General features: G+C 41.1%; 1 protein-coding gene across 2 annotated transcripts in view; it reads right to left on the reverse strand.

Annotated features, from left to right (window-relative positions):
• uacab (uveal autoantigen with coiled-coil domains and ankyrin repeats b) overlaps positions 1-26,371 on the reverse strand; it is a 54,968-nt gene that overhangs the window by 10,513 nt on the left and 18,084 nt on the right. The window contains exons 2-10 of one of the 2 annotated variants that reach the window (XM_034679976.1): positions 10,871-11,001; positions 5,712-5,800; positions 4,835-4,899; positions 2,883-2,940; positions 2,579-2,649; positions 2,184-2,290; positions 1,457-1,638; positions 676-713; positions 123-179 (exon numbers count right to left, since the gene is read on the reverse strand). In XM_034679976.1, coding sequence (XP_034535867.1) covers positions 123-179; positions 676-713; positions 1,457-1,638; positions 2,184-2,290; positions 2,579-2,649; positions 2,883-2,940; positions 4,835-4,899; positions 5,712-5,800; positions 10,871-11,001 — 798 coding nt within the window. The remainder of the gene's footprint in view (positions 1-122; positions 180-675; positions 714-1,456; positions 1,639-2,183; positions 2,291-2,578; positions 2,650-2,882; positions 2,941-4,834; positions 4,900-5,711; positions 5,801-10,870; positions 11,002-26,371) is intronic. The other variant, XM_034679977.1, reaches the window with a different exon arrangement.

Consider the following 26,371-nt stretch of genomic DNA (forward strand, 5'->3'; position numbering starts at 1 on the left):
GTGGAATCAACCTTGTGATCAGCACATTATACATTTTGATAGTCGCTGTAGAAGTATAGAGGAAGTTAAGTGAGTGTTTGTTCTATATAAAGGGATGGAGGCTGAAGCTATACAGCACTTACATGTATGATTTGATCCCTTCTATTAGCCTCAGCTGCCTCTGATCTCTCCACTGAATGCTGCAAACAAGACAGGATCTTTTGAACAGCCTTGTTTTGCAGATATTAAAGTTCAACAGGCTGACATGGAACAGCTCTCCGTTTAGATCACTAGATGGCAGTCATGTACATCTGAGCACCAGTGAGCACTCAGCAGGTTTAGAAATGCAGAAGAGACTTTGCTTCAACACCAAGTCTAAGATAAATGTGGGGAATATGTCACAGCAGGTTGAAAAGGCAGAATATGAAAACACAGCCATCAAAGTGTCTTGGCATTTACACATCAGACAGGAAATATTCCGGCTTAATAGATTTAAAAGCGCTCTGTGGTCTCAAGAAACCTTGAGTCTGTAAAAGGCATCTTTAACAAAGAGACAGTGCAGTCAGAAAGGACCATTTCCCCCTCAGGTTGTGCTTATGCATCAAAATTATGCAAAGTAGTGTTGAAGATAACAACTGCTTGTGACGGAAAGTGATTTTTGTAATGGATGATGTGAGCCTGAATGCAGCAGATTACCTGTCGCTTCCATTGTTCCATCTTTGCAGCCTCTTTTTCTGTAATAACGACAAAAACAAGTCATGATTTCACTCTTCCTCCGACACTATTAGCAAGATTTGACTAAAGCAGGTATGTTTACAGAGAAGCGATCCTGAAGCATGACCGAGGAAAGAAATGCAAACAAGAAGGATGAATGCAAACAAACATCAGAGAAATAGAAAATCAGGAAACATTCAAAACAAGCCTATGACTGTCTTCTAATTATAGGATCAGCTGTACATTGTCATAACAACACCTTTGTGTTGTGTTTATGAAATAGTGCTATCACTGGCATTAAAACATGCTCCTATCTATGCTTAAGGGATCCCTTTTCATGTTCTGCTCACGGTACGACGTGATGTCGTGTCCTTAATAACACATTTTATCCAAATATAGTGTTTATTGTTCGTTTGTTAGAAGTGCTGAAAAAACTTTCTGTCTAGAAGATGAGATAATAACAATCCATGCACAATGTGAGCACAGTATGTACATTTCTTCATTCTATTAATCAAACAAAAACATCCTGACTTTCAGCTTAGGATCGATTTTGTCACGGCAAGAGAGATGTTTCCACAATATATACACCTCAAGCATCACTTAGGAATCACTAGCGCAGCCTACTAAAGCCACACGTACCTGACAGAAAACTAAATTCAAGAATCCTTTGTTCCTCTTTATTGGTCAGATCAGATTGTTACCAGGGATCACGTTCATGTTAAATAAATGGATTGAAAACAAACAGCTACATGATTAATCTGACCTCTGGTAGCTTTGTCGAGGTAACTTTTGATCAACGCAACAAGCTCCTGGTTCTTGCTGAGGCGGGCGTAGTGAAATGCATCGTGGTTCAAACTGTCAACTGCCTTGACGTCAATGCCGTTCTTCAGCAACACCTCCACTGCATCCTTACAGCCAAACTCACAGCCCAGAATCAGCGCCGTCCTGAGGGTCAACAAAGACAGTTTATGAGCAAGAACAAGAGCACAAACTATCTATGAAATGATTGTGTCATTAAATATTAAAACAATAGCAGTTAGATGTGTGTTTTGTGTTTTGTGTCACTGCTGAATAAGTCCGAGCAGTGGAAGCTGAGTAGACTTGATGTGTCCTGTTTTTTCACAAAGTCTGGTTGTTTTTATTCCATCATTTCATTGGGCGGCTGAAAAGCCATAGTAAAAATCCCAGTAGAGCTGCATCATACAGATATGATGTTACTGCTTCAGGCAGTCCTTTTATATTTGCTGTGTTGAAAATGTATGAAATGTTGACCCTTATTCATTCATTTTAATAGTTGTTTGACCTTCAGTATGCAGAGAACCCAGACATACAGACTCACCCACTCATCTTTTAAAGCAGATATACAGTAAATCCTTTTCAAATATGCTTCTTTTTGTATATTGATATTTAGCATGAGCTCCTAACTGTCCATGGCGAGACTGTTGTACTTCTAGGCCACCAACAAACTCTCCAAAAGAAGATTGTCTTACTTGTTTTGTTTGTCCCTGGTGGTGATGTCAGACCCTCGCTCCAGCAGCAGCTGACAGATACGTGGATGACACATCTGGGTTGCCAGAACCAGAGGTGTCCTGCCATCCTGGAGAAAGAACACAAAGACATACAGATCTTAAAAAGCACTAATTCGATCTCAAGAGCACATGGTTAAGATATAAACCCCTTTAGAGTCCAGTTAGCCTGCCAACTCAAAGCAAACACCATCACACAGCCATTCATACAGCTGATGACTACGACTGAGGAGGTAACTGCCTTTCAGGGGCATGCAGACCAATTTGCTTTTCCTCAGCAATAACTGAGTATGTGGGAAATGAAATAAAAGTTTCAGAATGGACCATTCTGACTCAAGTGATACAAGATAAACTCTTACAAAATCAGTGGAATTCACAGAAGCCCCGCTGTCACAGAGGAGCTTCACGCTGGAGGAGCAGCCGGCCATGACTGTGGAGGGAGAAAAAGCACCTTTAGTCAAATCATCCTATTTACCAATGAAAACACAAGCACATCAGCTGAACCTCTCTTCATCTGAGAAAACAATACAGTGTAAAGCTTAACAAGTACACTGTCAGCACTTCTTTGTTACTATAGTTTAACTTAAGTAATGTTTTAACTTTGATGGAAACCTTTGGATGACCTATGAAAAAGCTCTAAGGTGTTTAACAGTAAAGTCTTACCAGCGTCATGAAGAGCTGTTCTTCCTTGTAGGTCCACATTTCCAACTGGAGTGTTGTGCTGTAAAACATCACAAGCACATGTTGGCACAACAGAATCATGTACAGCTAATTATCTTACTAGTGCTGAAATATCCCTAGAGGTCTGTAGAGTGAGATTATGTCTTTGAGAAAGTTGACTCTAAAAACTCAAAAGCACTTCATTTGAAATGACAACATGGATCATTGGTTGTAAATAGCAATTAAGAAAGTATCTGAAAATGTTCGATGCCTGATGAAGAATGTCTGATAGTTTGTGGTACAGAAAGGAGTCTGTATTTGGCCACATGGTTACTCACAGTTTAATGGACATATATATTTTTCTGTAATCGAATATGGTACATGACAAGGCTTCTGATAGGATGCTGTTGACACTATGCAAACAGCCAATATATGTGACTGAAAAGGTCAAACAGGACAGTTTGCTTCAGAGTGGATAACAAAATGGTAAATGGACTGTGATTATGTTGGCTTTTTCTAGTCTTCTGACTACTCAAAGTGCTTTTACGTTACATGTACACTGATGACAGCAGCTGTATGTAAAGAGCCCATCAGCACTAACTAATCCCATTCACACGGCACAGCACCGGGGGCAGTTTTGGGGTTACATTTCTTGTCCAAGGACACCTTGGCATGTGGACAGTGGGACCCGGGATCAATTCCCTGATCTTCAGATTGAGAGATGACCGACTCCACCCCTGAGCAACAGCCGCCTAAAAAAGTTGGTTTGATTTGATAGTTGAATATTTGATCTGAGTTTTATGTTTATTCATTCAAAAATTGAAGAATTAAAAAATCAAGGTCTACAACTCAGTAACACTCACATCAACTCAATCTTGGAGGAAAAACATTAGTTATTTTTACAACAACAATGCCTGTCTCACCTCATATAGACTTTGGTTTGTGTATAGTTTATAAATTATCTTTGAATTGGGAAAAAAACAGGTCATAAAATAATTGATTTCAGCTGTTTTGCAGTGGAACCTGAGCTGCACCAGCAGGCAGGTCATATTAGGGTAAGTGGCGTTGTGCTGAAATGTTTTTGACATCTCTACACAGTCAGTCAGGTGTTTAACATGGATGACTGTAGCACTGTGGTGATGAGGGCTTGCTATGAGCCTTGAGGACTCAATGCTAACAGGGGCCTGATGTTGCTGGGTAAGCTTGCCAGAGGGCTCTGCCCCCCCACTATAAAAACCCAACTCTCTCTAGCAACAAGAGCCAAAAATTAGCAGCACGCTCAAGTGACAAAGCAGAGGGGGGAGGGTTAAAAGAGCAGTAGTGGGGGCTGCGGTGGAGCCTGGAGGGGGGATATCCTATACCTGATGGAGGGGGGATTGCAGAGTTAGTGAGGGTGGGAGGTGTTGGCGTCCAGCTGCTATGTCTGGTGTGATGACGGCACCCAGAATGGACGGCAGGTTTGCAGGAGGGAAGGCTTGTCAACACTGCTGGCAACCCCCTCTGCCAACAGCCGTAACCTCCGTTAGATCACTGCCATGCCATGGATGGGGGTGGGGGGCGGGCTACAACACCATGAGACCATAATATTGCAGAGATAGCCCCCTAATTGTAAACACATAAATCCTCCAGTAGGTCATAGTGACTCAACAGGGCCTACTGTTGACCGATACAGAGTGGGCTCAGCTGCCAGAGCTGTTCGCCAATAATTATTTAAAGGAGCTGAAAGGGAAACTGCTCCGTTTGGCCGGTGACTAGGAGGCTACTCTGTGTTCCATGAATACAGCAGTGTGAGCAGACAAAACACACCAGCGTGAGCTACGACAATAAAAACCCTGAACTGAAGAAAAGGAAATAATACGAAGAGTATAAAAAGCTGCAACAGCGTATCACAGATGTTCACATAACTCATCCACCAATAGTGGGAGAGGAACACAGGGAGTTTGTCTGCACTTTACCTGCAGGAGTTTCTGCACACACAGTGAATGTCCATTTCTGGAAGCCAGATGGAGAGCATTTTTACCTGAAGAGATAAACGCAGCAATTGAAAACAGTGCATTCAAAGTCAAGAGTTTTCATGAATGTATTTTCAAGGCTTAAGCCAAAAGTGCAATTGTAACTTTCCTGAACACAGTGCTTCCAACAGAATTACAGTGCACCTGTGGCTTTGTTCTCAGTACTCCTGCCCCTCCAACGTGCTCCCCTGATCTTCCCCTTTCTCCAAACGCAGACAGTAGGTCTGGTGTCTAACTGCACAGTCTTCTTCTGCCTTTTTGTCTGCTCTTCTAGCTTTCTTCACTAACAATGTTTTATACTGGCCAAAAACCTCAACTTGAATGCAGAGATATTTCTACTCCATGATTTAGTTTTTACAAAAGCAGGTGAGCCGCATGTGAAGGAGGCTTATTCCAAATTAAATCGTCTAACATCGTCAACACTAACAGATCATCTCATACGCTCCCCTATGATCTAAACACTTCTTCCTTATTTTTAGGTCAAAATGTTATACCCTAGGGTTTTTGCCTCCATACATGAGAATATACTCATTTGCTGTTCATCATCAGATAAGAAAGAGAAACAGACCACTATTAACACCAATTTTCTCACCAACACATCCTTATCTTCCTCCAAACAGACAAAATGTTCGGGCACAGAGTTCTGAACTCTTCCTTATTACAAGGTCATCATGTGGATTTTTCATCACACGCTGTTATGAGACCAATATTCAAGGTGTGCTTTACTTTTCACGAAGGGAAAAGTCTTTAATGTGAAGTTACCCTGACTGAAATAATGAGAATGGCTCCAGAGTACTGCTTTCATGCCACCTGAACTCACCAGTGGCGTCAGTCGCAGTAACGTCCACACTGTGTCCCAGGATGAGGTTGAGACATTCTAGGTGTCCTCGTGTCGCAGCCAAATGAAACCTGCAAAACAATCAGGAGAGAAAAACAGACGGGGGCATGAGATGGAGGGAGACTGCAAAGACTAAACAGCACTCGGTGAAGAAGAGAGAGGTGCCAAAGTGATAGGGTGTAAAGAGAGAGGAGGCGAGGGGGTAACTCAAGGAACCTCGTGGTATGTAATGTTTCCATGGGAACCAAGGGCAATACAAACAGCATTTTCTAAATGCACAAGTGACTGCGTTTAATATCTGAGCTCTTTTCAGAAAAAACAGAGGTTGCACAAATAAAACAGTCAGTGTCATGTTCCACTTTTTTATGTTATTGTGTCGTGTACATGTAGGACCCACTCAAACTGAGGGAACAGTGTGTTCAAAATGAGAAGAGTTAAGTTCACTGCTGAGATTATTATAACTCAATGAAAACTTTGATTTGTGTTTTTTCTCTGCTTTTACTTTCTAGCTTGCATAATGTGGTGCAACCAAATGCCCCGAATGATAACAAATATGACTGCCAGGCCTCCTTACTGACCTCAACATTTTTCAGAGTTTATTTTTAAACCCTGAAACAATACGTGAAATATTTCAATTCAATTTCTAAGCCCACATGGATGAGAATAAGGACATATGTTTAAAAGAAAAAGAGAACTTTTCCCTGCAAAATCTACTTGCTGATGATTATAGTGCACAAAGTTTGCATCTTCCCTTGTTACTCAATTAAGCAGTGTCCCACTGCACGTTTGCCAACATGTCTTTAATCATCACTTCTGACTGGAAACATTCCTGCTCCCCTTCTCTGATTTAACCCACAGCAGCACTGCCGCCACTGGCTGTCAAAGTCTGCAAAGCACTTGTGTGTAAACCAATCCCATCCTGTCACCCATCAAGCCGCTTGGACCCGTTTATACACTAACCCCGAGGTATCTGCCGAGGAGACAGCGAGGCTGTCACCTCAACAAGGGTGTGGGTATTAAAAGCTGTGTTGATGGCCAGGAGATGCTGCTTCTCGAGGGGGCAGAGGAGGGTCCTGACCTCTTGGGGCAAATAGAAAACAGGAAGCAGAGCAGAGCTTCAGAGGGAGGGGGACAAAAGTGATGTGACTCTACAAGTTCATGAGCCAAAGAACTCTCCAGAGAGTGACTGAAGGAATGTCTCAGAACACAGTCACAAATATAAAATTACAAACTTGAACTGCGTTGACTTTTAGACTTTTGGTCTCACTAATGTACTGAAAACTATGTTTTAACAACTATGTTATGTTTTCTTTTTTGCATTAGACTCAATTCCAATATAACAGCTTTATAAAACTGTATACGCCTGCTTACAAAACTGTGAAACCAAAAGACCAAAACACATCTGACAAACGTGACGACTTGGTGCAGCTACATAAGATAAGTGCTACTTACAAAGGCTAAAAGCTGAGTTTTGGCAGACTGAAGGATCTGGCTTTTAGAAAGGACATTCGGCTATGACATTTCATCTTCACACCTGCTCCTTAGGCAACTTTCAGGTTGACAGCCTACAGGATAGGGTTGCTATTTTTAGAGGGTGGACAGGAAAGAGTAAACCAGAGTGCTAGTAGCTAAACTATGTGCAATATTGTGTGTCTCTTAGGGTGCAAAAGTCAAAAAACTTTGGCTGCTGCGTCTTTAGATAATACCTTATTCCATAAAACATCTTAGAAAATCAAGTCTTTCTCAGATATTTTGTCTGAAGGACTCTCAACTGGTTGGGAAAAACATGTTCAAGACACAAAAGTTGATTTCAACCACAGTGTCACATAGAGTTGTTCCAACACAGATTGTAGCTTCAATGCTCAGACCTGTATGTCAAGTCAGCTGTGCCTCTAATATTACAAATGTATTATCCTTATTATATCTTAACAGATGCATTGCAAGAAAAATTCATGTCCCACACGGTGTGTATACGTAAATGAGCTTGTTTTTGAACTGGTCTGTAAACTGTTTTACTTACAAATCTGCATTTTAACATGAGACCTAGTGGGTTAGCATCAAGTGGACACTTGAGGAACTGCAGTTTTTTTCACTCCGTGTTGGCTTCATTTCTCCACATAGAGGTTTCTGCTTGGTTATGATATCCGATTAAGTGAAGAATACCAAATTCCTCTAAAGGCCAAGTGTATTCATTTTTTAAATTCTTAATTTTTTTGTTCTATTTTTGCACATTTTGCCTTTAATGGATAGGACAGCTGAAGACAAACAGGAGATGTTGGGAGCAGTGGGGGAAGACATGCAAATGGTCGAGGCCGGGAGTCGAACCTGTGACCACTGCAAGAAGGACTATAGCCTCCATGTATGGGGCATGCGCTTAGACAACTAGGCTGACAGCACCGCGTCAAGTTCATAATTAATGTTATTACCCTCAAGGAGTCATGAAGTAGTGACAAGAGAGGGATATCTTTTCAATGCCCCATATTATTACAAAATCTAAACATCAATATTTGGTGACAGCAATACTACTGTAGAGATGTTTGCACGAGTCAGGGCAACAATATTGTGATTTGACAATTTCTTTGTCCCACCCCTAACAGATACCAGTACCTCTATTGGACTTTGATGCTGAAAAATTGGCACCAGCAGTTAAGCCGGACAGTTTGTGCACCAATGTGCACTTATTATTATTTGTAAGCTCCCACCCATTCCTCTGCATGCCAGCACAGTGTCAGTCAGAGCCAGTATGTAAGCCAGTGTTTTACCAACAACAATATATATTTTCTTAACCATGCTAATTTTTGGGGCACCGATGGCCTAGCGGTCTAAGGGCACACCCCATTAAGAGGCTACAGTCCGCGTTGCAGAGGTCACTGGTTCAACTCCCGGCCTCGACCATTTGCATTTCTTCCCCTACTCTCTGTTCCCCACATTTCCTGTCTCTCTTCAGCTGTCCTGTCAATAAAGGCAAAAATGGCCCAATAAAACAACAATTTTAAGCTATGCTAGGTTTTAAAAAGTACACTTGAAAGAATAAAATGATACTGGGACATTTCTAGTTTTAAGGACCTAATTGTCTCAATGCAAAAACAAAAATTGTGGCTCTTTGGCCCGTTCTCTTTATTTAGTAACTATGGAGATGTGAAACTCACAGCTTGCTATTGTTATTGATTGACACTTGAGCAGAAAATTCATTACTGCTAATCCAGACAAACAATGTGCAAGCAGCAGTCAGTGCCGGTTCCCGATACAGGCCGGACTGAGCACCGTCTCCAGTGATGCACTGTCATGTGGATGACTTCTGCTGCTAAGCCCTCGTCAGCAAGCTATCACAACAGCACAGAATGAAGTGTGATGAGTAGGCTTACCTCAGTGGGGTCGTGCTTATGCCATGACTGAGATGTAAACTGTTTACTCAGCTGGAAGCTGCGATGGAGTAGTTACAGCTGAATCCATTAGCTCAACACTGTGAGGCTAATCCAGGTTACAACAAAATATATATGAGGGTGTTACAGTTTGTAATTAGTCTCCCCACAGAGGTCCATGATTACAAGGGATCGCCATGCAGCATTCCTTTGTTGGTCAGAGAGCTGTAGACACGAGCTGGTCTGTGTGTGGCCTACTGAACTATAAGCAGACTTGCTGAGTTGCTATTGTGGTTCACTTTCATTTTGTCTAGAGTTGAAAAAAACCATGACCTCTTGCTATAAATGCTCAGTTTAAGTGTTGATTTTATTGTTATCTAGTTGTATTCGGTCATCTCTGCAGGTCTCATTAAGCAATAACTGTGCTGACTGTGCTGGTGTACAGCAGCCTCCTTAAACAGTCTGTCAGAGCTACATTGGCTGTCATTGTTCTTGATTTAGTTCTGACAAATTCTAGCACCTTATTATGAGAGCAGGCATTTAGTTGTGTGTTTAATTCTGTTTACTTACACGCGTGCATGTATACAATCATTGGTCTTTGCAATGGTGCCACCAGGGAATTTCACACACTGCTGAAAATACTCGGCATCTCTGCTTCTGGGATCTGGTGCTCCAAAGTTATATGCTCCAACAAAGCCTTTGGTCTGTCCTGTGCTTCAGGCTTATTTAGACAGTGACTTATTCAGATATGAGGGATTAAAGTGAGGGCGCCTGGCCTCTCAAAATGCTGCAGTTGGAATCTGGTTTCGTTTTGGAAGAAAACATAGTACCTGCTTTTTAAAAACAGCTCTATGTATTGCTTTTTAAGGCCAGGACATGATCACCAACAGGAGCAGAGTGAGGGTCTTTATGAGACACCTGAAATATCTGTGGTCTTGGCTGGTGACGGTGCAACATGTGAGAATTCCTGTGACACATGTACAGTAAGTGATGCTGACCCACTTTTTCCCTTACACCTTCCATTTCTCACAGTATGATCCCTCTGTTAGCCCCGGTCTTTCACTAAAACCTTACACAGAATGTAAAACTAACCCGCTGTAGAACACAAAAGCCCCCCAAAACCTGAGGTTACCAAGAAATCCTAGTGTATAAAGAACAGTTCTTTAAGACTTATCCTGTTAATAGCCCGCAGCTGGGCCTACATGTATTAGTTGGTGTTGCGAGCACCACAGTGAATCTGATCTGACTTTGCAGGGAGTCATTTCCTGTCAGGACTAAGTAAACAGACTCTGGTCGATGTGGTCCAGCCTTCACTCGCCACAAACATTCTTTATACCAACTCCCACACTGACCTCCCAATGGACACTGGAAGGGAAATTTTCTGCATAGACAAATGTAGTATCTTCCTACGAGAAATTTGGGAAGGAGTTATATTTTTCTTTTTTGCGAGGTCATGCAGGAAGACAATGATGTCAGAAAAGAACCTCACTTTAAAGAAACCCCATTTATGGATGCTTTATCCAGGAAAAACTTCCAGGAATGTGTGGTGGGAAATGTTAACGATGTAAGGAATTTGAATTTCTATAGCATATTTTGTTTCATGTAAACTCAAATAGGTAATCTGAGCAAACCAAAATAATTGTGTATTAATACACAGAGATAGTACCTATGTATAAGATGAACATGTGGAACATGTGGAGCATGAAGATTTGTGGTTGCCCTTTAAATATGAATATCAACATACAGGGCATGGGCGTGTGTGTGTCCTTGTTTACTCACGCAGATCGTCCTTCCACATCGAGCTTGGTGGGGATGATGCCCTTCTTACTAAGAACGACAGCCACCTTGTCCACCTCGCTACGTTCCACAGCCTTCATCAGCCGGTCGTCATACTTGTTCCAATCTGTGTTCTGACAATGATGAAAGTGAATTATTAGATATACAGCATGTTTATGACAAAACATCTCAAAACAAACAGTTCAACTGAGCAGGTATGTAGTTACATTCAATTAAGTGCAACACCTTCAGAATCAATGTACTTTTCTGTCTCACTGATTAATGCACATGCATATGAAGCACAAAGTCTATTTACTACACACATACAACAGACATAAGGACAATGTAGTTTTTCCATTGGGGATACTATAATAGACTTCAGATAGTGCAGAAAGTGCCAAGAATGTGCTGCACTTCATCTCACTAACCGCCCCCTCCCCATGAGTGATGGCTACCAAGTATGGGAAGAGAGAACTCTTAAGAGAACGTCTTACCCGTCATTCGGCACAAAGAACACACATGCAAATTATAACCCTAGCTTAGATTTAATTGCAAGCCATTAGTAAGCACATCAGCATGAACTGAAAATGTCATTCAAGTAATAAAAATATAACACTGCATACATCACTTTGACGACATGTCATTTAATGTAATTACTAGGCCCATATTGAGTCACTAAAATGAGGATTATTAGCTCTCATAAGTGTATCAGAAAGAATTCCATCACTGTAATGTCACTTTATTAAAAAATGCTTTAAGGTAATGCATTTCTTAAGATGAAAACACAATAGAAGAATCAGTATCCATCAAACAGCATTTCAATAATGACAGAAATGGCTAACAATACCCACAAAGTGCATGGAGGTGCATTTCAGCCAGCGGCTCATCTTGGGTGAGTGCAGCTGGTCCTTGCACCGTGCTACTGAAAAGGTTGCCAGGATTTCGGTTTAAAGAGCAAAAAAAGGAAGAAATTTTTAATTTTTAAAAAGTCCCCAGTGTCTTGGTGCACTCAACCAGTGAGTGCAACACAAGATGGAGACAAAAGGGTGACAGTCTAAGCTGCGCTGGAGGTCCTCCTAATGAAGGCTCAACCTCTGGAGTTTCTTTCCCTCGAGGCAGAAAAGTTCATTTGGCAGGATTTTCTAAGCATTCCTAAGTTGCTCGAGGGCTCTGCCTGGAAGTTCATCACTGCACAGCAGTTTAGTGGATGGGTAAAGGGAGAGGAAGGAGGAGTAAGAGGAGGAAGGAACGGAGGTGGAGAAGCAGTTGGGCCAGCCCTGCCAGCCCTGGGACCTGCCCTGGCCGGCAACTGCAACTCCTCCTCTGGAGGAAAAGTCAGCTCAGCCTGGCTCCCTCTCGCCTCCCCCCAGAGTCTTCTCCCCTAATCTCACTTTTATCCTTGATTCTTCTTTTTGAACTAAATCTTCTCTTGTTGTGATACTCTTCCTCTTCTTCTCTGGACTGTAAAGGCTGTAAGCTGCTTGCTTATCAAGCAGAAACTGAGGAGCGTCTCTCCTTGCCTCTTCTGTCCTTTACGAGTGGTCTCCAGTGTCTTCACCCCACCAAATGGCAAGTCAGTCAGGCTCAGTGGGGTAAATATGTGAGCTCTCCCAGGTTTAAAATATCACCCCCTCCCCGGTAAACAGCGGTGGTGCAGACAGCCCTGCAGACTGGTTACCTCTTTATTTTTTGACCCTCCAACCTTTCTGTAGTGACTGATAGGAAGACAGGGGCTAAGAATACATTCTGGACATGCCTGCACCATGAGTAATGGCTTTAGTGTCTATCACCACTGCCAGCATAAAACAAGGCCAGCCAAAAAGACCTTGCTTACATTGCTACCCCCCACCATGCTCCCTGCTTGCCTCCATCTGAAAATATTAATGTCAGGGGGGATTATGCTTTGCACATTTGAAGTGGTCTTGGCTCTGAACCTCACAGGACACTGCTGTGCTAAGAGCTGCTGTTAAACCATCCATTTAAAGAGGGTGGTGTGGCTCCAAAGCCTCCTGATCCTGGCAGCATGGTAGCAAGGTTAGATGTTAGCCCTTTAACAACTGGCTGTCTGAGACTGCGACCCCAGCAAAAACTGCACTTACACTAATACTCACGCTGTAAACACTGCACACCTTTCACCTTTATTGGGTTAAAAATCTGAGGGACAAACACACTGAGAGAGCAATCCAAGGACTCGTTTTATTTACACACTGCATCAGCTCCCTGTGTCCTCGTGTTACTGCCCGCTGCCAGACTGGCGTTAACAGAGCGGCACTGATATCCACAAACATGCAAAAAGACCTCGTCCACATGACATGTCATATGAAGAAGTAGGTGTCAACTTACGAAAGCTGCTCAGCCTAGCATAGAGACAAAGGCGCCAAAATGGCACCTAGCCACGCAGCATACTGTACATAGGTCACTTAAATATCTCAGATGGGAGTGCTGGTCTGTGTGCATTTGTTAGGGAATCTGTTAATGTACTAGTTAATGACAGGGCTGTTAGCGAGCCATGGAAAGTCACCTACAAGGCAAAACCCACAGAAGAAGTATTTTCATTGTTGATGTGAGCAAAACTGAAAGATGTTGAATGATCTCGTCTATCATCAGAAATGTGGGGGGGGGGAAATCAGATGGTCTGCACTGGATCACAAACTGTACCGCAGACTTTAAGGGCAGTTAAGTTAACGATGAGGACACATGATGGTATCTCGTTTCATATCATGACGTCAATATGAAGTCAGGGTATCTCCCGTCTCAACTTTAACACGCTGGAACGTCACCCTGCTGAAATAATGACAACAACTTGAAGCACCTGAATATGAGTGAAGTTTGATTTAAGATAGTGAGCTCAACAAGGTTTAATCAAAGCAGTTACGCTTACATACATGCTTTTAATTTATTTTTGGATATAAGCATAGAAACATTGCATTGTGCACTGAGAAAATCATAGAACGTTCATGTTTATTGTGTATTTTCATGTGTTGTGCATCTTCATAGAGCCAAATCAATGGAAAATCTAGATTTCTTTAGAGGTTAAGAGTAAAGAATTGGGACTTAAAAGTTTACAGCAAAGCTAGCTGCCATGTTTAAGTAGTACCAGTGTAATGCTACCATGGTTTCTTCTTCAATATTTCAGTCTCTTGTCTTTTCTAACTTGCAGTAAACAAAAAGTCAAACTCTTAAGTCTTAAGACTTATTTTTACTCCTTAGTTTTTAACATAGCTTGAGAGTTGTGTGATCTATGTCTCTATCTTTTTTAAATTAATTTTCTAAGTATTTGTAAGTTTGAATTTATTTTTAAAGTGTATTTTGTGTTTTTTTAATTTTCATTATTATTATTATTATTATTATTATTATTATTATTATTATTATTATTATTATTATTTTTTTTTTTTATTATTATTACAGTGTTTTATGTTTTGTGTGTTTTTACTTATTCTACTCCACTGTGAACTGAATTGTTTTTTAAAAAGTGTTATATAAATAAAGTGGATTGGATTGGATGTTGCCAGAGATGGAGGTTAGGGATAAGCAGATAATGTTTACCACCCTGACAAAAATGCCTGGCCCTGCCACTTTTTGCTTAATTAAAAGTTTAATATCCAGTTTTGTATTTATTTTGAAGTACAAAACACATGCAACACATTTCATGGTGACCCATCCATAGATGGCTTTTTTGGTTCTGAGAGAAATATCTGAATCATTTTAAAGTGTTCAGTATTCAGTCTCAAGGCTCTAAAAATATCTGGACCAAAGTTCATGGCACTCCAATGCCATGGCCATGGCACTTTGAATTTGAAAAAACGTTTCACACTTAGTATTTCAGTCTCACCAAACAGTGTTGTTAGCTGGCATGGCTACAAAAAGAGCAGCCATCCAATGCAAAATGTCAGCTATCTGTCATACAGGCTCAATCTGTGTTTGAATAAAAGTAAGAAAGGGACATAAAAAGCATAACCATGAACAAACATGTTCCCCTCATTACATGACATTCTCTACAATGTGCATATTGAACACACTGTACAGTACACTCTGATAATGTTCACATATTATTATGCATCTGAAAACAACACATTCCCTAAAGTTTCTATTTTAACACAGTGTCCTTGAGGACAAAACATCTCTCGACTCTGGATGAGGCCAGTCAGGCCTCTAGTCAGGCCTCTACCTGTCCACACAGATTATTCTGGGTCGAGTAATACTTCAGCCAAAGACTTTGTCATGTTCAGTTCAAGTTTTCCATGGCTGTCAAGAGGCTGTAACTCATTCCATCGCCTCAGTTTCCTGCCCGTCATAGCGCCTGGCAAGTCTAATGGGTCTGTAATGCGTCTAATGTCCTCACAGATGAAATCATCAGCAGAAAATATCGTCCAGGTCATCTGATAACAGACTGAAGCCATCACATAAACATAAAACTATACACCAACATGTTAAGTGATAGTTATGTGAAAGGCCAAGCTTCAGTCACTGATGGGGTTTCATTAGAGTATGACTGAGTGGACGGTCATGATCGTAAGAGCCGTCTGCAAGCAGACTCTGTCAGGTAAATTAAAACCTTTGACGTTTGGTGGGTGATGGCGCGTATAATGATTACCATGGCCACTGCATAATGAAGTGCCTCCCCGTGGTAATATTTGCTAATTAGCACTTAACAAAAGTATAGTCATGTTTCATGGGTAAGTCTTCAGATCTACAAGATAGAGGTGATGATGCTGCTGCATGAAAAGTAAACAAAATATCAAGATTTAAATGAAGATTTAAATGTTCTTTCCAGGTCAACCAGATGTCATGGCAATTCATAAAAGTCTAATGGAATGTGTCGACATGATATCTTAAGAGTATAATGGCTAGACCAACTTATAAAGACTACACCAATCCTCTGCGGCCCATCAAACAGACTAATATCCTCATATGGTACAGCGTTATTACAGAAGGAGTAAAATGAAGGAGATGTTTCCTTCAGTTACATCAACAAAGTAGGATCATGGCAATACAAGTGCACAAACTTACTGGTAAGCCACAACGAGGGCTGTAGCTAACTCACAGTTTTATCCACTGAATGACATTTAGATGTTCATCACAAAAGATCCCACCATCGGTGCTTGTACCATTTCCAGCTCAAAGCCTATGTTTTGACTCCTATGTGTGATTATTAACGACATAATACAACAACATGAAGGATTATGGTCAGCTAAAGTCAGCGACAGCTTGATTGGTAATTAGCTGCAGCCCTCAAACCCCCCCCACAGAGTGCCACAAAGAAACACTGACTTTTACAGGTACAATGATACATGCTGAAACCAAAAGCACAAATGTTTTACAGACTAAATGTGAGTAGAAGTTTTCCTCAACTGATGGTTAAATTATCTACCTTGCGGGGCTGAGGTCATGATAATGTAAAAAAGCACAGTACGCCTAAACATGTCACTGCTCGCACAAGAAGATTAAAATGGTGGCAACTTTCCATTAACAGCTTCTCGTAACTGCACATTTTGATTTCAAAATGTTCTGCTTGTAGCTCCTTGCGAGGATGACTTTTTCTGTACAACTGTTAACTCAAGACTCAAGTGTTCTCCCTCTTTCCTTGTATTTTGATTGAACTTTGTCCAAACAGAAAATAAAGAGTTTCAAAGATTCTTTGTCACATGCACTGAAGTAAAAAATGCATTAAAACACAACTACGAGCAAGAATTTTAAGAATTATCATGAAGGCAGCAGCTTTCCTGTCAAATGTCAGCAGCAGAGCCGACATGTTAAAATGGCCATAATTAGAATAAAAAATGTACCGAAGCAGGGGAATTAAAAACACGAAAGGAAATGTGCTTTAGTAAAATGAGAGAAAGGATTCCAGCTGTTTTATTTCATAAGGCCAACATTATAATAAAATAAATGCAAATTAAAGTTCAAACAAATTACAGATCATAAAATAGCTTCAGCCGGCACAAAGTCTTTACTTCTTGTTTATGAACACACCTAAACACTACACCAATCATTCCTTCTTTATTTTTATCACTTATCCTTGGTGATAGCTGTTTGTGACATTAAAATAGCTGCACACAGTGTGAATACCTCAGTGACAAGTGATTCAATGGTGTAATATACCCAGGCAGCTAACAGCCAACATCTACCTGTATCAGTGTTAATGAGAAGCTTAAGCGCAGGCTCCAATACCAAAAACTGTGCCATAGAAGCTCCAGACATGAGGGGGGAGCAGAGTAACACAAAATGCAGGAACAAACTATGCTGATTATTGTTATCCATCACAAAAGCACATTTTTACTTTCTTCGTCAGTCATTCCTGAAATAACCAGCGAGTACTGTTCTGCAGCTTTCACTGATTCAAGGGGGAACAGGACTTTGGAAATGTTCTCCATAGTTGATTGTAGAATTCAAACTCCTCCATCCTGTTGCTACTCTCACAATCAGCGGGGTATTTCTGGGATTTCTGTTAGCACTTGCAGTTTTACACACACGCACGCACGCACGCACGCACACACACCTCTATTCTGTGACCATGGACCTGTGCATGCAGTGGTGCAACTGTCTGGGCATGTAGGGTGTAACCGAAACCCCTCAGAGGCAGAGACAGAGAGGGCGGAGAGAAAGAGAGAGAGAATATGTGTGGTGAATAAATATGTAAAAGAGGTGAGAGAGTGAAAAGACACAGAGTGATTGTGGTCAGTCTGTCACTGTTAAACAGGTAAGTTGATGCTTCAGAGTGAAAGACCCACACAAGCTTTACTGACGGCTGAGGCCAGGTGTCTGTAGGATAGAGGCGCTCTGTTTTTGGTACGCACAGAGGGGCTTGTTGCATATTCAAAGAAGCTAAACACATGACCAGTCCTGCTGGGCAGAGTGTGGGGTGGATGCATGAAGACAGAGAGTCAGAAACGCCCTCTAGTGGTAAATAGAACAATGACAGCTCCAATTCATAGAAACTTTTGTGTGTTCTGGATTAAGAAGAAAGAATGACACGTTTAATCTTTCAGTGTTGACTCTTTCTTTGTCTAAATGTCAGTTCCTTAATTAATGTCCAATAACTTACAAAAGAAATGAGCTGGGAAGGATACAATGAGCTGATTATCTCTGTGTAGTACGGTCAAAAATCAGTACAAATCTGTGTAGAGAAGTTGGCCCTCAAAAACTGATAACAGGTGAAAAACCAGGTCTCTTTCATGATACCTGACTCAAGCCTGAGCCAGTTGAAACCACAATAAATCCCATGTGGTAAAGTGGATTACTGGGAGTTTTGTGGTGGCCCTCATAAGAGATATCCCAATTTGTGCTGCTTGGAGAGGCTATTCTTCCAGCTGCTGGGACAAACCATTTTAGATGACTCATGACCCAGAGGGCAAAGCTTTTCCTTTCTATTTTCTCTTACTTCTAACACACACTGCCAGGGCAGCAGATCAGCCCTCCAGCTGCTCCAACCCTGTGAACTTTGCTCCTGCCCACGCCCCGGCAAAGCCTCCGCTGGTTCACTCAAAACAAGAGAGCTAAAAAAAAGTTTCTGCAAGACAGCTCCGGGAAGACAACTCCACAAAAGAGATGTCAAGCTAGTGCACTTGGAGTTGTTAGTGTCTGAAAAAACTGATGTTTATTATTGATTTGGGAAAATAGTTTTTTAGATAGAACTTTTAAACTCTGCCATTTTTGTCCAAAATTGATTTGAACGATTTCGTTGTAATCCTTAATTTCTTCGTTTTTTTTTTACCCTTAAATCCCATTAAAGTAATGTGTTTAGCTGCCAAAAAGAATTATCTTATACCAAAAGAGAAAAAATCTTCATGTTTTCAAAGGGGATTGAAGGCTTTCAATACCTGTTTTGGAAATAATAATCAGTAAGATAAAATAACAAAATGAAATTTACTGAAGAGGGAAGAAATAACATTACAGAGAGGAGATACAAAATGTTGTTAAAGGGAGTAAGATTTGCATCAAACGCCTTTCCAGCTCAAAAACTGTAATTTATCCTTCATACTTGCCATCAGATGCTTATTACCAAATGTTAGTGACCAACAATGCTGAAGTAAGTTGATAAACAGTGTGTAATGTGTCTTTAGACTGTCAGTCTTGTTCATGTTTCATGATTTCTCTGTATGTTTTACATGGATTCACACAACCCCTCACTGTGAAGCTGTAGCTAGAGATAGAATGCATTCTGCTTCATATCCACTCCATGAACTATTCACAAGCATAACATGTAGCCAAAGCTTTAAGCATAGTTATGATTCAGCTCTAAAATGATCAGTTATGGGTTTTTCAAAATGTTTACAGGAAGGTTAATGTTGATGTCCTCTGAAGTAGAAGGCAAGTATGCCAACCACTTGCTAGTGTCGGCATTGAAAAAACGAATAATGCCAAGTATACAGTTTACAGGTGAAATTTAAATATTATTAACAGGCCATTTATGAGAATTCAGATATAGTCTAAATATTAACAGTAATATAAAAAGACTGCAGTCGGATAACAGATAGAGTCTGAGTGTTCTCCCTCTTTCCTTGTATTTTGATTGGACTTGGTCCACAGAGAAAATTATGAGTTTCAAAGAATATTTGCCACGTGCCCCGAAGTAAAAGATGAATTAATTTAGACACAACTACAAGCAAGAATTCCAAGAATTATCATGAAGGCAGCAGCTCTGTAGTCTTTGTGTGAGGTAAAAATACCCTTTTCCTGTTAAATGTCAGCAGCATAGCTGACATGTTAAAATGGCCATCATTGCAATAAAAATTTCCTGAAGCAAGGGAATTAAAAACACGCAGGGAAATGTGCTTTAGTGAAATGAGAGAAATTATTTCAGCTGGCGGATGTGATGTGGAGATAATAGGGAAAAACACAGAGCAGACAGAGAGCTGTAGGCTATGAGATGATTTCAGAAAAGGTCACTAATGCAGAAAAACCAGCGTAAATCAACAAGGTAGTAATGTTCATGAAGAGGTAATATTGTTACAAAAACACCATCAGCATTACAGGGGGAAGGGAAAACAGAAGCATGGGATGAAAAACGACTGTGTCTACAATGTGTGTTTATACATGTGACAGTGGTGCTATAATGTAATGTGGCTGAAGGGAGTAATGTGAGGAATGAAAGCTATTGTTTCAATCTCACCTAGAGAAAATCATGAGGCAATAACAGGGGAAAAACCACAGGCGTCTTAAACTGACATGCCCGCATTTGGTGATATGATGAACTCTGGGGCATGCTGGTACTTGGGCACAAATAGCGGCGATGATGCTTGTTTGGCCAGCAACGAGTAAAAAGAGTAATCACACACAGGAAGGGTGAGGAATGTAGCTGCAGGGATGGTCAGAAGTACTCGGCTGTGATGAAACATAGACATCCTCAGGGCAAATTCTGACTTCTGTTTTGTGGAATTTATCAAACAGTAGTTTCTTAGTGCAGTAATTTAACTTCTCTCTGCTACAAGGCAACAAATCGCTTCAGTCAGATTTCAGTTTCCATACAGCTGCTTTACCAAACCAGTTATGCAACACATTGAAGTCAACTAACACATTGTGACAATCACATCTAAAATATCTTATATTTATAGAGCTCTGATCAGGCATTAAAACCGTCTCAGGGAATAGAGTTTGGAATACACCTTTAAAAAGTGAGTGCAGTATATGAAATTTGAGCTGCTGAAGAGAACCCAGAGAGGTAATCCAAGTCCTGAAGATAACACATGACTCCTGTGGTGTAAGATAAAGAGCAGGTAGGAACAGAGCAGGTAGGAACATGCTCCTCTGTTCAGACAAACGCTCCACCTTCTCTTTATAACTGAGTTGTGACTAAGCAGATAGTACTGTCCCTCCAGATACTACATGTGCTCTGTTCAAGTGTTTTCAATCTTTGACATTAAGTATAGATCATCCAGTGAAGTTATTAAAATGAACACAGTGTATGTGTTTGATGGTTAAATGCAATGCAATTACTTGTAAGAACAATGCCTGAGTTTTGATGCTCCTTAACATTTTACTTTATTTTTTACAAAATAAAATAAAAAAAGTCATCTTCATGTCTTTGGTTGTAAGGAAATTTCTGTCCTCTATAGAGTGCTTTTGCCCCACACCTTGTTACAGGGTTACATTCATAATTTACTCTTACAGGTTTGCTTGTTCACAGCTGCAGTGTGTGAAAAAGTCATTGTCAAATCTAAAGAGACCCTTGCAGAGCTGAAAAGAAAAAAAATATGCACATAAATTTGGTGAATAGCATAAATGGTCTCATGCTGTTTTTTTCTTGTCATTTATGGTGTTTCGTCTCATGCAGGACCACTCACACACTCAGAGTTGAATAGATTAGGGCAGCTGGACTGGTTGCAATGCATGACAGCCTAACGGGTGATAAACACTGCATGATAGGTGACATAAAACTACTGAAATAAGCCAATATCAGGACTTAAAAGTTTGGTCGGTGCAGATGTAACACAATGCGACATGAATAAAAATATCTATCTGAAAAAATCAAAACAGTTGTTTTCATAAGTAGTGGTTTTTATAAAAGGCTGCCAAAAATATTCTCAAAGCCCAATTACCAGACAAATCTGGATGTCAGTGTTAAAATAGTGAGTGTTCTGCAGAAAAGAAATGAGGGTGATTTTGTACATGCCAGGTGTAAGGGGCTTAACGGAAGGCAACAGTGGGACCAAAAAGTGCTGTCAAAGGTGTTCGTTCCTTGACTTCTTTTAAAGTTGAGACATTTGTTACTCACTTAATCCAGGCATCAGCAGCTCATGTGATATTTTATGGGACACAATTCAACCAAGTGTTAATGAAATGTGTTAAAGTTTTTTTTACGATTAAACGATAATTGACCGTTAAGATTTCCAAAGATCGATCACTGAAAATACTTGAAATTTATATCCCTAATTTAAAGAGGTGTACCTTATTTGTTTTGATATTTAATACTTTCATTTGGGAATTGTTCACTTTCAATTTCTCTATAATTGTTTTTTCCAACAAGGTATTTTTGTATGGTGATTTTAGTGTGCAGTTGTTTTATTTGAGTTACAACACAACTTAAAAATGAAAAAGGATTACTTTGTTTACAAAGAAATATAAGAGAAAAAATATCAACTGTCCATATATGAGAATTTAAATAAAAAAATTGCTCTCATCCCTACTGCGAGCTATCCGGTCCCTGTACGACCAAATTGAGAGTTGTGTCCGCATACTTGGCACAAAGTCGGATGCATTCTCGGTGCGCGTTGGACTCCGCCAGGGTTGTCCCTTGTCACCGATCCGGTTTGTAATCTTTATGGACAGGATCTCAAGGCGCAGCCGGGGGGAGGAGGGTCTCCAGTTCGGGGAGCTTGGAATCTCATCTCTGCTTTTTGCAGACGATGTGGTTCTGTTGGCTTCCTCGAGCGGGGACCTCCAGCGGGCATTGGGGCGGTTTGCAGCTGAGTGCGAAGCAGCCGGGATGAGAGTTAGCACCTCCAAGTCTGAGGCCATGGTTCTCTGCCGGAAAACGGTGGATTGCTCTCTCTCGGTGGGGAGTGAGACTTTGCTCCAAGGGGAGGAGTTTAAGTATCTCGGGGTCTTGTTCGCGAGTGGGGGTAAAATGGAACGTGAGATCCACAGGCGGATTGGTGCAGCGTCAGGAGTGATGCGGACGTTGTATCAGACCATTGTGGTGAAGAGGGAGCTGAGCCGGAAGGTAAAGCTTTCGATTTACCAGTCGGTCTACGTTCCAACCCTCACCTATGGTCATGAGCTGTGGGTCACGACCGAAAGGATAAGATCGTGGATACAAGCGGCTGAAATGAGTTTTCTGCGAAGGGTGTCTGGGCTCGGCCTTAGAGATAGGGTCAGGAGCTCGGACATCCGGAGGGAGCTCGGAGTAGAGCCGCTGCTCCTCCGCGTCGAAAGGAGTCAGCTGAGGTGGTTCGGGCATCTGATAAGGATGCCTCCCGGACGCCTCACTTTAGAGGTGTTCCGGGCACGTCCAACTGGGAGAAGGCCCCGGGGTAGACCCAGAATGCGGTGGAGGGATTATATCTCCCGCCTGGTCTGGGAACGCCTCAGGATTCCCCAGGAGGAGCTGGAAAGTGTCGCCGGGGAGAGGGATGTCTGGGTCAATCTGCTTAGACTGCTACCCCCGCGACCCGACCCCGGATAAGCGGAAGAAAATGGATGGATGGATGGAAATAAAAAAATAGTTATTTAAATTTTGAGTTCAATCCAGTTTTCTTGAAAATCGTTAGAGAATCGTTAGAGAATCGTTAGAGAATCGTTAGAGAATCGTTAGAGAATCGTGAGTGAATCGTGAGTGAATCGTATCATGAACCAAAAATCCGGTTTCGAATCGAATCGTGGGTTGAGTGTATCCTTACATCCCTACAACTAAGAGCTGGCTTGAACACTTTCTGTCGCCAGTGTCTATCTACACACAACAGACACAGAAACTTCCAGTGTTACATGTTTCTTATACAGCACAGACACCTGTCTAATCTGCTAAGAGACAGAAATATAAAAAGCCCACACGGTGCACAGCGTGATGAGGCTTAGTCTGAGCCATTTCACAGCAGTTTGCCCCCATCAGCAGAATCTTTGTGCTCCTGTTGCACAGCATGACTGTATGTGTATGTGCATGGGCGTGTGTGTCCGTGCATGTGTGTTAGCTGCAGGCCACCCATAGTCAGCCAGTCAGTCATTAATCTCACCCCCATCTCACATGCAAACCTCCCCCAACACTGGCAATCTCCTCATCATAACCCCAACATACAAACAGTTAATGTTAATCCATGAAGAGTCTGCAAACTGAATGAAGACCCTCACTCAAATAACAAAGCAGTCACACACAAAAAGACACACGTTAACTCCCATGCATCCTGGTTGCTCCCATACAGAGTCAGCTCTCTGCTCCACGGGGGATGTCACCGGTGCAGCATGGGAATGGATAACACCACCGTGATGACCTCATGGCTGCCTGCTGCCCCCATGGAGCCAGACACTAATCCTAAAAACACAGGCCGTCACGCTACTCCTACAGCCACCACAACATCCAGCCTAAAACAAACCTCTGCTGATCCTGTCTGAGAGTTGGCCTCTACAGTGCATATATGTTGAATGCCTATGTGAACAAATACAGTGTGATCTGTTATATTACAGAATAACATACAGAACTGTGTGGTTATTATACAGGGAATACAAAGGAAAGAGAGCTCAGTGGGAACCTCGCTCTCAGATACCAGTTATGATGGCCGTACTGTCATGAAATTTGATATGAGGTTTTCATGTTCCCCTGATGACTTCAGTGACCTCCTGGTTTCCCCATTTTCACCTCAGAAACTATCAAAAACTTCTTTAGCAGGTAGATCTCCTCTTTCCATGTCATTACAGAAATGTGTAAAAACGTAATAGTGTGTTCAGACCAAAAGTGAAGCTCCTTGTTACTCACATGAGTGTGACAGGATCATAGTGTTCACTGGTATTGATTAAACCCACTGTAAAAGTGTAAACTGGTTATGAAACAAGCCAATATTAATACTGATGTCTCCATGAAACCTAGACCATCAGGAAGAAGAGAACTCATTTGTATGATGTTGATATGTGTGTTCTGCTGCTGGCATGTTGCTGCCTGTCACAGACCACAGGGGGCCTTTGTTTTCATTTCCCATGGAAAAGATTAGAAGTAGTTTCACTTTGGTCAGTTAAAGGGGGGGAAAGATGAGACTTTTCAGCTGAACACCAATCATATGCATACAGAAACTGATCGAAGAGATACGATGAACTGCTTTATCCAATATGGTTGCAGGATGGACATGAGCCCAAAGTTCCTTACAGTAGACAAGGCCTGCAAGTGTAAACCTGTAAAATGTAAACTTATTAGGTTTCTCTACCATCTTTCACTTCATCCTCAAAAAATGTAATAGCCTTCAAAACTCTTCTGGCAAGGAGACTGATCCTGATGAGGTGGAAATCCCCTAGACTACACACAGGATTCTTGGTGTACTATTTGATCTTAAATTAGAAAAAATAAGATTCTTTCTTTTAGGTAGGTCCAATAAATTTGTAAAGGTCTGGGGCCCCTTTCTCAAATATGCCCAAAGTACTTGCGATATTCCAAGTTAGAGCAAGGTGAAATGAATGTGGAATGTGTGTAGTGTGGTAAGATATGGCAACATGGGATTTTTATTTATTTATTCTTTAAAGTTTGGTTTAGTTTAACTTAGTGTTTTTTAATGTTTTTTTTAATTATCATTATTATTATCACTATCACTTTTATCATTTTTTATGTTTAATGTTGAATCTGGAGTCACAAGTAAGATAAGATAAGATAAGATAAGATAAGATAAGGTACTCCTTTATTCGTCCCACAATGGGGAAATTCATGGAGTTACATCAGCAAACAAGAAGTTGTACAGTACAAGAATTTCAACAAGAATCAGGGTTCCAACTCTTTTCCAGAGATCATTTTCCAGGACATTTCCAGGACATTTTCATTGATGATCAAGCTGGTATGACCGTCTAAATTTAGTTCCTGATTTAGTTCCTAAATAGTCTAATATGTTCCTCTCAGTGTAAGTCTACATTGAAAGACATGTAGTCTATGGCTATCAATGAAATCATCTCTTACATACTTAAAAATGATGGCAAATTGATAATAGAATAATGCAACCACAGATGTACAGCACTTCACTTTATTCGTGCAACCAAGCAACAATGATGGACAACATCTCAGCTTTCTCTTTTCTCAAAAAATATAAAATGAGCTAAGAAAAAAACAAAAGAGCCTGCAAAGGAATCAGGAAGCTGCCTTACTGAAATAATTAAATAATAATAATGATCAGAGGATCAGTGCATTAATGACCTAAATAGAACTGAATGACAAAAATGGCCACAAATGTTTCTCAACTCAACTCAAACTCAAAATATACCTGCTTAATCATGATATTCATCCTGCTAAGTGGTCGATATAAAACAAAGAAAATGTCACGTTTTTTTATTTCAGTTACCGTAAACTCTGAAAAAATCTCACCGGTGTAAAGACGCACTCTGTATTTGAAGATCTCTCAGAGATTTAAAAAAATGTAAACTGTCTTCCTGCATGGCGATGTCTATTATGATCAGCGATGTCTACAACGTGGAGTTTCTGTGCAGCTGTGTCGCTCTTTTTGTTCCGTTTGTTTTCACTATCGGGAGTTTGCACTCCTGCTAGCTAGAGCAGGGGTTCTCAAACTTTTTGGAGCCAGGGACCCCTTACAGGGGAGAAAATTGTCCATGGCCCCCTCATAATTGTAACACAGATTAAGCACATTAGTGATGTCATGATCAAAAGCTGCGGCTCTGAAAGCCACAGTGTTCAGCCCCAGCTCTGCTCACAGCAGAACTTTGTTTTGATTGGTCAGCATGGCGGCCATGCGGCCAATCACATGTGAGGATATAGGATTCAGGCGATGGAGGGGAGGCTGTGTATCGTGGCTACATCTGTTCCTTCAGAGAGCGTCTTCTTGAAGACCGGGCAAATACTCACTGAGAGGAGAAATCGGATCAGCC

Source organism: Notolabrus celidotus, chromosome 3 (assembly GCF_009762535.1).
Source record: "Notolabrus celidotus isolate fNotCel1 chromosome 3, fNotCel1.pri, whole genome shotgun sequence".
Classification (NCBI taxonomy): Eukaryota; Metazoa; Chordata; class Actinopteri; order Labriformes; family Labridae; genus Notolabrus; species Notolabrus celidotus.